The 12046-nt window shown below is 44.4% G+C and overlaps 1 protein-coding gene across 1 annotated transcript; it reads left to right on the top strand.

Annotated features, from left to right (window-relative positions):
- The first annotated feature begins 3079 nt into the window (after window positions 1-3079).
- LOC311439897 (uncharacterized protein) lies at window positions 3080-5225 on the top strand. Its single transcript, XM_084526200.1, has 2 exons — window positions 3080-3207; window positions 3808-5225. The coding sequence occupies exon 2, from the start codon at window positions 3881-3883 to the stop codon at window positions 5219-5221; it is 1341 nt and encodes a 446-aa protein (XP_084382326.1). The 5' UTR covers window positions 3080-3207; window positions 3808-3880; the 3' UTR covers window positions 5222-5225.
- Window positions 5226-12046: the final 6821 nt, after the last annotated feature.

The following is a 12046-nucleotide window of genomic DNA, read 5'->3' as shown; positions in this document are numbered from 1 at the left end:
CTCAAGTTCCACCATGGAGCAAATAAAATGCAAAAATCTCATTTTTGGACTTGAATAACATTGTTTAAAATATGTTTAAATATCTTAAGGAGGTGCCTGGATCATCTTCTATACCCCTAGTGGAAAATATAACATTTTAATGGCAGTATTTCAATTTGTGATATACCCTTATAAGCATTTCACTGGTACAAAAGTGCTCCTTCATTGTGATTTTATGGAACAGGAAGATGGATAGTGAAACTAAATCAGAAAGTCTAAGGCAACCTTTTCTAATGCACCAATGACTTCTCTAGATACTACTGTAATTAAAACAAACAAACAAACAAACACCCACACGAATTTCCTTTTGAGGCTGAAGGAAAAGAAATGTGGTAGTCCAATACGTTGACAGTTTGATAGATTTGTGGAAGCAGGGGAAGTCAATCGGTTTTTCTATTTTACCTCTGTAAAGTCCAATGTCTGGCTATGGCAGAATATTTTTAAAGGATCCTTAATTCATATTTCACCAGGTTTTCACTAATATCCATTCTGCACCAGAAGACAAACACTTTTGCTGCATTTTGAGACAACAGAGATTTTTTTTTTTCATTTTGAGCAGAGGCCATTTTAACATGTAGTAGATAATGATAAAAGTGTTCATTTCAGTCAAATATAAATTAGCTTTCAAGTTAATTTCTGTAAGCAGTTAAAGATCATCTAATTAGATCTAATTTGTTTTCTGTCTTTTAGATTTTTGTAAGGATTTTTGATACACACAACCTTAATCTGCTTTCTGCTATGATCTTTGTCAATTTACTATTGATAATTTATTGTAATAAATAACATTAGTTTCTAATACAGAAAAAAAAAAAGTCTATTAGATGATTAAAATAATGTTGATGTTTTGGTTGGTTGGTTGGTTCTGGTGTTTTTGTATGTGTGTGTGTGTGTGTTTTGTATTTTGTTCTTATTGTTACTGTTGTTTGCTTTGCATGTGTGTGTATGTGTTTTGTTTGTTTTGTTTGTTTAGAGAGAGAAAAAGAGAAAATATTCTTCCAACAGTTCAAACAGTGACTCCAAATTCCAGTTCTATTGAACTAGATCAATTTGAAGCTAAGCTGAGTTGCCCTTGACTCCATCTGTAGCCAGTGCAGAAAGAGAAGGGTTCCCTCATGGCAACTTAAATTCCTATGATCTGAGTTGGTCCTGGGAGAAGCTTTTCCATTGACTGTAGAGGAAGACTGGGATGCTACAGAAAGATTTAGTTTGCTTCAATCCTGTTGAAATTGGGTTTTTCATTAATTGAGGACCTTTCTTTATATTTCTAATATATTTCATTAAATTTATATATATTCTTGCCTTTGTTTCCGTTTCTTGTTGGCCACATGCATGAACTCGTGTCTCTTCCTCCCTCTCAAATTCATTGAATTTGTCCATATTTTTGGAGACTAGGAAGCAGTACCTTAGCAGATTCAGAAATATACAAGTAATGACTACAAATACACACATATACATAACGGAAAACCCCAAAATATAATTTATTTGGGAAAGTAAAAACATCCCAAAGATGGGATAATTTGTCATATCTACAGATTACTTCCCCCCTCCAGATCTTACATGGAAAATATGTGGTCCCTCACTATTTCAGAAATATAATTTAAATATTTTGGTATCCAGATGATTTAGAAAAATTAAGTTATGTTGTGCCAATATGGGTCCTCTTTTAAAATAAATCTTGTCTTTGATGTAAAGTGCTGGTTAGTTGAATGAAGATTTAGAGGTGACAATCCTGTTACTAACAGAACACTCAAAGAGCTTAACAGGTTAGCTAACATACAAATAACCTCCCTGTTTTGTAACAAAACACCTTCTCATTATGGAGCTCTGCTTTAATACAATACTGCCCAAGAGTAATTATGAGTACTTTCATTAGTGCATCACGTCTCCAAATTACTGAAATATCTTTGGGCATTTTAAAATTCTGATGGAAAGCATTTGAGCATTTAGCTGCTCTGAAGTTGCTTGCTTTCAGAGATAAGGGTTTAAACAATAAAAAATGACCATGAACCCAAAATAACCTGAGGTACCCCATTCAGAAGGTATCATGGAAGTGTGTGTATCGTTACTGTTATGTTGCCCAGTAATTAGACCTTAAAATATGCAAAACATTTCCTACAAGTGTTAGTTCAATTTCAATATCTGAAGGCAATATAGGAACTACAAATATGTTCTAATGAATAATAGATTATGGTAGATTCTCTTAAATCATTTAATTATTTTTCCCTTGAGAAAATGTTCACTTTTGATATCATAATATTTCTTGCCTATTTGAACAGCAATTATGTAATCTACAGGCAGAGCAATTTTTTAATTGATTTTGTTTTCTAAATTAACTGAACTGTATATTTTCAGTTCCAGACATAGGTCAAAAATCCAGAATTCTGGATTCTACTCCAAGCCATTCCTGTATGTCTCTGTATAAATTTTGCATTTTTATACTTTAGTATTATGTCTGAGGAACTTCTCCCAAAGGAGAAATATTGATTTTAAAGTAATATCAAATAAGAATCACTTATTATAAATAAATAGAAAATAGTGTTGAGGGAATCTGGAAACAGCACAGATCCCACGGCCTGCTGCAGCTGAGCAAACCAAGATACCAGGGTAATGGTGAGAAGCTCCTATGACAGTGTTCCCACATCGCCCAACTGAGGAGTGCAGAAAAACATTGCTGCCAGCAGCTGATACCAGAAAACAAGGTCTACGTGACTTCTAATCACAAGGGGACTGTTTTCTTGCAGGTGGGGTTGTTTTCTTCTGGTTGTTTTTCTGAGTGCTTTGACCAATAATCTTGTGTGAAACACTGTCCACCCCTGTTAAGTTCTCTATAAAAGTTGGGCTATTCGGGCAATAAAATGGAGCATGATCTGACTCTACTGTGTGTCTGTCGTGCTTTCGACCGTGCTTCCTGCAACATATGGCGCCCGAACAGGCTGACACCTGAACAGGACCCGAACGGAACATCGCAGCTTCGCCGGGACAAACATCGCAGCGCAGCAGGACACCAGCGGCGCCGGCACATCTGAACGCAGGTAGACCAGGAGACCAGCGGCGCCGGGACCAGCGGCGCCGCGACCTCGCCGCGCCGTCGGGACTTTGGAGCGCCTATCCGACCGGCGCTTGAGCGGACCGGACACCGGCCCAGAAACACGGTACACAGGACTCACGGTGAGGCATGGTATTCCCGCTGAGACACGCGGAAAACCGCGGGGAACGGGGTTTTGCGGCGGGACGTGGAATTGCGGAGGGCCGCGGGAAACGGAGTTGCGGCGGGACGTGGAATTTGCGGAGGGCCGCGGGAATTAGAGTTGCGGCGGGACGTGGAATTTGCGGAGGGCCGCGGGAAACGGAGTTGCGGCGGGACGTGGAATTTGCGGAGGGCCGCGGGAAACGGAGTTGCGGCGGGACGTGGAATTTGCGGAGGGCCGCGGGAATTAGAGTTGCGGCGGGACGTGGAATTTGCGGAGGGCCGCGGGAAACGGAGTTGCGGCGGGACGTGGAATTTGCGGAGGGCCGCGGGAAACGGAGTTGCGGCGGGACGTGGAATTTGCGGAGGGCCGCGGGAATTAGAGTTGCGGCGGGACGTGGAATTTGCGGAGGGCCGCGGGAAACGGAGTTGCGGCGGGACGTGGAATTTGCGGAGGGCCGCGGGAATTAGAGTTGCGGCGGGATGTGGAATTTGCGGAGGGCCGCGGGAATTAGAGTTGCGGCGGGACGTGGAATTTGCGGAGGGCCGCGGGAAATTGACGTGATCACACTGCGGCGCAGGCCGTCCGGAGTCGAGTTGCTACGGGCGATAAGAGGCGTCACCGAGCAACAGCGGGGCGGAGATTGCGTAACCATGGAGGCGGAGGCGGCCGTGAAGCTTCTCTCTAACATTCTCGCTATGAGAGGCGTGGCTTGCAGTACGAAAAAGGTTAAATCATTGGTGAATTGGGCCCAGAATGAGGGCTTTCTGAAGGAGACCCCCCAAAATTTTAGCCCGGATGAGTGGCAACTCATAGGAGACCGTTTATGGCAGACATCTACCAAGAGGGGAAAGTTTGATAAGGATTTATGTAAAACCTGGCGTTTGGTGATTGATGCCCTAAACGGTCTGAAGGCCGACCGCCAGGTTGTCATGGCAGCGACGCAGGCTTTGTCCGTGCAGTCTGGGGCCCCTAAAACATCACGTACGGCATCCGACACCTCGTTATCACAATTGTTTCCGGTGGATCCTATGCTAACCCCGGTTCGAGGCATGACCTCCTCAATAAAGGACTCGGCTGCAGCCATTGCTAAGGGACTGTCCGAGCCCGGGGCGGATGCGGCCTGTAACCTACCCTCTTCGCCGCCTGCGCCGGAAACTCTCGATGCAAGGCCCCCGGCATCCGCGCCGCCTGCGCCGGAAAATCTCGATGCAAAGCCCCCGGCATCCGCGCCGCCTGCGCCGGTAAATCTCGATGCGAGGCCCCCGGCATCCGTGCCGCCTGCGCCGGAAAATATCGATGCAAGGTCCCCGGCATCCGCGCCGCCGCCAGGGGACCATAAATCCACCCAGGGTGTCTCTCCCCCGCTACCGGCCGCCCCAGCTTCATCAACTCCGATATCAACCAGGTGGTCGGGTATCATACGTAACGCCATCCTCGAGGGAGATTGGCACACCTCCTCCTCCTTGGCATTCCCAGTTATTGTCGACTCTGGACAAGGCACCGGATCCTGGCTGCCACATGATTGGAAGCTTCTACAACAAGCCAGGAAAACAGTAACAGATTATGGATTACACTCTCAGGCAGCACGACAGATAATTCATTGGATCTTCCAGGCAGATTTGATGTGTCCCTTCGACTGCCAAAACATAGCACGTCTGTTGTTAACTCCCTCTCAACTGTTAATTTTTGAGAGAGAATGGCTACACTTGGCACAAATTGAAGCAAGTCGTCCGCGTCAGACGGGGGACCCCCTATATGGCACCACAGTTGAAATGCTGACAGGGACAGGCCCGTACTTCGATCCTCAGCTTCAGCTGCAGTTCCCTGAGATTGTTCATCGGACAGCTGCACAGCTTGCCCTACGAGCTCTTTTGCCCTCCCTGGAGAAAACAAAGCTCCCCCATTTGCTTCAGTTCACCAGGCCCAAGATGAATCTTATGCCAAGTTCATCGACCGATTATGGACAGCGGTCATGGATCATCCTGACCTAGCACCAGACTTGAAACGGAGCGTGTTAAAAATGCTTGCCTTTGACAACGCGAACACAAAAACCCAAAGCATCCTAGCTACGCTACCGAAAAATGCTCCCATCGAAGAAATGTTAGAGAGGGTAGAGCGTGTTGATCAGTCCAAGCAAGCAGCTGTGATGGCTCAAGCTGTTGCATCGGCCCTTGGTGATCCCTTGGCTGCCATAGTGTCCCGACCCAATGGTGGTCCCTCGAGACGCAACTCCCAAGAGCAGTGGCGATGCTATCGATGCGGAAGGCTTGGCCATTTCAGAAGACAGTGTACAGCTACCCCCTGCTGCGACCTATGCCGTTCTAATACACATGCTACATCGATGTGCAAGTATCAGGGAAACTCCAAGAGGAGCGCGATCGGCCGCGCGACGACAACAGTAGCCGCAGCACAGCCAGACGGAGCGGATTTCTCGACAGCAATGCCCCTGCCACCAGAGGAAGCCTCGGGGTGGACCTGGCAACAGCAGTAAGCGTCACGCTTTCCGATAAGTCTGTAGCGGCCATTCCTACGGGGATCCAAGGCCCACTATCAAACACACCATTAGGCGGCTTGCTATTAGGTAGATCCTCTGTAGGCCTTAAAGGATTGATGGTCATTCCGGGGGTTATCGATGCTGACCACGTAGGAGAAATTAAAGTCATGGCATACACGCTCAACCCACCCCTGTTTATTCCGAAAGGTACCAAAATAGCCCAACTTGTTGCACTCCAAAATCATCAACCCTGTGCGGGGGCACAGGTCGACCGGGCAGGCGGCTTTGGCTCCACGGACCATGTTATCTGCTTCACCAGATCTTTGGCCTCCCGACCTATGATGAATGTGACATTATCCATCGGATCGCACCAAATTACTGTCACTGGCATGATCGATTCTGGTGCGGATGTTACGATCTGCAGCACCGTGATATGGCCAAAACATTGGCCACTAACATCTCCAGCCACTGGAATTACGGGAGTTGGCGGCAGCTCAGCGACATATCTTAGCGCACAGGTTGTGATGTTGAAATTCCAAGAGAAAACAATTTCAGCTAGACTGTACGTGATGGCACTGCCCGCAAATCTTCAAATGCTAATTGGAAGGGACATACTATCTCAGCTTGGGGCAGTGATTACTACCGACAGCAAGGATTTTCCTTAGTGGCCACTGCTGCGCAACCGCCCACCCTGGCCTTGACATGGCACTCTGATCGGCCTATCTGGGTGGAGCAGTGGCCGTTGACGACGGACAGGTTGCAGCAAGCACAGATTTTAGTTCAAGAACAACTCCAGGCAGGACACATACGCCCATCCACAAGTCCCTGGAACACGCCAATTTTTGTGATTCGAAAAAAATCGGGAAAGTGGCGACTTCTACAAGACCTCAGAAGAGTAAATGACCAAATGCAAGCTATGGGAGCCTTGCAACCTGGTTTGCCATCTCCAACCATGCTGCCTGAGCATTGGTCCCTTTTGATCATAGACTTAAAGGACTGTTTTTTTACAATTCCCTTAGCAGACAAGGACTGCCAGAGATTTGCCTTTACGGTACCTGCTGTTAACAAGCAGGCCCCGGCAAAACGCTACGAGTGGCTCGTGCTTCCCCAGGGTATGAAGAACTCCCCCACGTTATGTCAACTATATGTAGCCTGGGCCTTGGAGCCAATTCGAACAGCATGGTGTGATGTCATTATTTACCATTACATGGATGACATTCTGTTTTGCAGGCCGGATTGCTTCCAGGATTCCGATCTACACTTTATTCAACGTACCCTGGAAGAAAAAGGACTAAAGATAGCTCCAGAAAAGGTTCAGCGGAAACGGCCATGGCTGTACTTGGGGTGGAAGATATCAGACTCTACCATTCGACCACAGAAGGTCGAAATATCTACTACTTTGCATAATTTAACAGACGTCCAAACACTCTTGGGCAATATTCAGTGGGTCAGGCGTATCGTAGGAATTACTAACGATGACCTGGCTCTATTGTTGCCTTTGTTGCGGGGTAGGAAGGCAGAACAGCGCATTACACTAACAAATGAACAACGGCAGGCCCTTTCCCGCATATCCCGAAAGGTTGCAGATGGCGCGGCTTGCAGACGCGTCGCTACACTTCCACTCTCTGTAATAATAGTCAATCATGTGTCTCACCCGTATGCAGTGATTGGTCAGTGGCAAAAGGAAGAAGGGGGAAATAAGGGCCGACAAACACAGGAACAGTGTGAGGCGGATGCCACTGACCCCAGCAGGAGGAATGAGATAACTAAATTAGATAATTATGAAAGAAGGATGGTAGGGCAACAGTTTCGAATCTTGGAATGGATTTTTCTATCGATACAGCCAAAATTGAGTATCCAGACCCGGACAGAAGCCATCGCAGAATTAGTACGTAAGGGTCGCTTTCGGAGTATTGATATCAGCGGCCAGGAACCCGGGGATATTAGTCTACCAATAACTCAGGATCACTTGGAATGGTGTTTACAGCAATCCACTCCTCTACAAGAAGCTGTGCTAGGATTCCCGGGGTTGGTGCATTCCCGGGCCCCAAAAGGGCCTCTATGGCAAGTTATAAGATCATATAAATGGCGAACAGTACCACAACTTTCGCCTCGGCCAGTAGTGGGGCGCACCGTCTATACTGATGCTGGTGCTGTAAGTAGGCGGGCCGTGTGTGTGTGGTATGAGAATGGCACTTGGGAAAATCACCTAATTACGGGGTCAACGGGGGATACGTTACAAACGCTAGAATTATCCGCGGTTGTTTGGGCTTGCCAACGCTGGATGCGTGAGCCAATTAATATCGTTTCAGATTCTCTGTATGTTGTCAATGTAGTGAACCGGATTGAGGACGCCTTGATACGGCAAACTAAGAAGGATCGATTGTTGTCATTATTTCTGCAACTACGGGATGCCATTCAAGGAAGAACTGCACCTTACTGTGTCATTCACATACGCAGTCATCAGTTCTCAACTGGATTAGCAGAAGGTAATACGCAAGCAGACAAGTTGGTAAGTATAATTACAGCAAGACCAGAAAGTGACTTTATGCGTGCACGTGTGTCACATGAAATGTTTCACCAAAATGCTAAAGGTCTTCGGAGAATGTTTGGACTTACTTGGGCAGAAGCTAAAGGAATTGTAAGAGCATGTCCCTCCTGCAGTCATCATGGGCCGGGGTTAGGCTTGGGTATTAATCCACGGGGTGTTAAGGCACTCGAGGTATGGCAAATGGATGTCACGCACATGCCGGAATTCGGTACTAAAAGATATGTGCATGTGTGTATTGATACCTTTTCACGATTCATATGGGCCACAGCACAGGGAGGGGAAAAGGCACTCCATGTATGCAGGCATTTGACAGTGTGCTTTGCCGTCATGGGGGTACCACAGCAGATCAAGACGGACAACGGCCCAGCATATGTCAGCAAAAAGATCAGCACGTTTATGAAGATGTGGGGAGTAACGCATATCACCGGCATCCCATACTCCCCCACGGGCCAAGCAATTGTCGAACGATCACATCAAGTCTTAAAGGAACAGTTAGCAAGGTTAAAGGAAATCAAGGATGTCGATGAACGACTATCCAAGGCGTTGTTTGTCTTGAATCACCTATGTTTGACCGGTGACCGAGAGGATCCTCCTGCAAGTATCCATTTTCAAACCATGAATAAAGCAGCACCAAATGTGCTGCCGCAAATAAAAGTAAATTACCGAGATCCTGCTACAGGAGTCTGGAAGGGACCAGTCCCTGTCCTGTTCATTGGCCGGGGATATTTCTGTGTCTCTACAACAGCCGGACCGGTTTGGGTACCAAGCCAGTTCGTGAAAGCTGTCCAGAAGGTTCCAAAGGATGGGGAAACTACTGACGAAGATTCTGATACTCACGACCAAGATCAAGCAAAATAAAATTTATGAGGACCAGAGTTGACCAGCACGGTATACCGTCACCCTGTTTGTCCCGGGCATCACCTACTCCAGAAGAATAGTATACACAGAGACTCAAAATGATATTAGTCTTTCACTTAATAGTTTGATGAATTGTTTGAAATAAAGTATAGATGGTTACGGGGTTGATCACAAGGGGATTAACGATTTGATTTATGGTGGTGGTAATCATCGTGGTGTGTTGTAGGCATAACTAAAAGAGTTACCTGTAAAACTGCTGTGCCGGACTTGGTTTGCTCAAAAGAAGAAGGGGGAATTGTTGAGGGAATCTGGAAACAGCACAGATCCCACGGCCTGCTGCAGCTGAGCAAACCAAGATACCAGGGTAATGGTGAGAAGCTCCTATGACAGTGTTCCCACATCGCCCAACTGAGGAGTGCAGAAAAACATTGCTGCCAGCAGCTGATACCAGAAAACAAGGTCTACGTGACTTCTAATCACAAGGGGACTGTTTTCTTGCAGGTGGGGTTGTTTTCTTCTGGTTGTTTTTCTGAGTGCTTTGACCAATAATCTTGTGTGAAACACTGTCCACCCCTGTTAAGTTCTCTATAAAAGTTGGGCTATTCGGGCAATAAAATGGAGCATGATCTGACTCTACTGTGTGTCTGTCGTGCTTTCGACCGTGCTTCCTGCAACAAAATAGAAAATAAAAGTAGGTACATATGCAAAATCTAAGACCAATTACCTGTCACAATGACACTTCTGGAAGAAATCTCACTTTCAAGGATACCAAGTGGCAGAATAGTAATGTGTGTAGCTACATGTCCAAAGAGTCATTTATTACATCAACCTTAAACTTTTCATTCCTACATTTCAAATTTCCTAAAACTCACTCACTGGATTTATGCACTATAATCACAGAGGAAAATAATTTCTCATAGATTGGGGGAACCTATAAGAACCTGCCATGCTTCGGTGGTGGAGCCAAATTAGATATTAAGGGAATATTTGCCTGTGGGTCATGACAATTTCTGCCTGATGCCTTTGTCATTTTTCCCTATAGAGCACATTCCCATGAGCCCTTATCTGATGAAAGAATCAGATTAGAATCATAGAATCATTAAGGTTGGAAAAGAGCTTCAAGATCATCTGGTCCAACCATACATCTACCGCTAATATCACCAACTACACCATGTCCCTAAGCACGAGGGCCAACCCTTCCTTAAACATCCCTAGGGACAGTGACTCCACTACCTCCCTGGGCAACACATTCCAATGTCTGACTACTCTTTCTGAGAAGAAATATCTTCTAATTTCAAACCTGAACCTCCTCTGGCACAACTTGAAGCCATTCCTTCTAGTCCTGTTGGTGATTATGAGCAGAAGAGGCCAACACCCAGCTCCACACAACTTTCTTTCAGGTAGTTGTAGAGAGCAAGAAGGTCTCCCCTGAGCCTCCTCTTCTCCAGACTAAACAACCCCAGTTCCCTCAGCCACTCCTCATAAAATTTGTGTTCCAGACATTTCACCAGCTATGTAGCCCTTATCTGGACATACTCCAGGACCACGTCTTTCAAAGAGTACTTGTCTTAGCTGAAGTTAGTGAATTCTCTTTTCTGAGATACCTATTCAGAAACTGGCTCCTACCTGTGCAACTTGTATTGTTTTAGCTATATGCATTGATTTTGGATGCTGTACATCTCCCTGTATCTCAAGCATTATGCACAATTTATTTTTGATTTTCTATTAATAAACAAACTATTGTGTAAGGTACAGCAGTCGTCTTCCTGGAAATTTTACTGTATCTTAGGGCTTTATTGCTCAATCTACTGGCATTTGAAATGATGGGGTGTGTGTGTGTGTGTGAAGAGAGAAACATACATGAAAAAATGCCTTCGTATCTGGCAGTAAATATTACTAAAACATTTTTACATTTGCAGATAGAAAAAAAAAAAAAAAAAAAAAAGCTTGAAATAGACTTTTCATTCACCATCGATGGAAAAATCTTCCTGAATTAGTATACAGCATAACTGAGCAATCTTCACCAAACAAAATAGCAGTAGAAGTGTAGTAATTATGTTAGAATAACATAGACATTATTTAGGAAGATAGAACTTGTAGCACATGTATGGAGGCTGGAAGAGACACAACACTGAAGTCCAAGTGATTGCATATGCATATGAGTGTGTGCATGTACACAGACACACAGAGACATATTTTTTAGCATTTGCAAGAAATATCCTGCATTCTTCATGAATGTCAGAAGTAAAGATGTAGCAGATTATTGCTTTCAGCTGAAAAAAAACAGCAAGGAATAAAACAGCAGTTCTAAAAGAATGAATGTTACCTACCAAGTAAATAAAAGAAGATTCTATAGGAATAAAATATTTGTAATTGTGGTTTAAAATATTTGCAAATCATTAAGTATTGCATACCTCATTTTGTCATGTTTATTTTACTGTAATTTGAGACATATTTTTCTTCATTACCTTAAAGCTCTTCAGTTCATTAATTTGTTACTCATTTATATATAATTACTCATTCATAGCAGCATACCTAATTTTCAAGAACTAGCAAGTTTTATATTGTCAAATGATCTGATAATGTATGCACTACATAAAATTATTTTACTTATTTTAAACCTCATCCAATGAATTTATCAAAAACCTAAGCCGACATTTCCTAGTCTAGAAATATAAAATGATTATCTTAAGGTCTTCTTCTCATTATCTTAAAGCCCCATTTTACTTTATGGAAAGTCAGTAAGCAATAGGACATTTGTCTTTGCTTAGAATGAACTCTTTAATCATAGTCTATTCAATGTTAAGAGTGTATGCAGATGTTCTATTTGAGAAGCAAAGTTCAAGAAAACATTCTTTCTGTGATATCTCTTTTATAAATAAGAAGAAAGCATATTTATTGGTTCGTTTTTAT

The sequence above is a fragment of the Aythya ferina genome (genome assembly GCF_964211825.1).
Source record: "Aythya ferina genome assembly, chromosome: 1".
Lineage (NCBI taxonomy): Eukaryota > Metazoa > Chordata > Aves > Anseriformes > Anatidae > Aythya > Aythya ferina.
Note: the sequence above shows the minus strand (reverse complement) of the source record. Positions and strands in the feature narration are given on the sequence as shown.

Coding starts and splice junctions, on each gene's coding strand:
- LOC311439897 (XM_084526200.1), top strand. CDS start 3,881: ATGGAGGCGGAGGCGGCCGTGAAGCTTCTCTCTAACATTCTCGCTATG.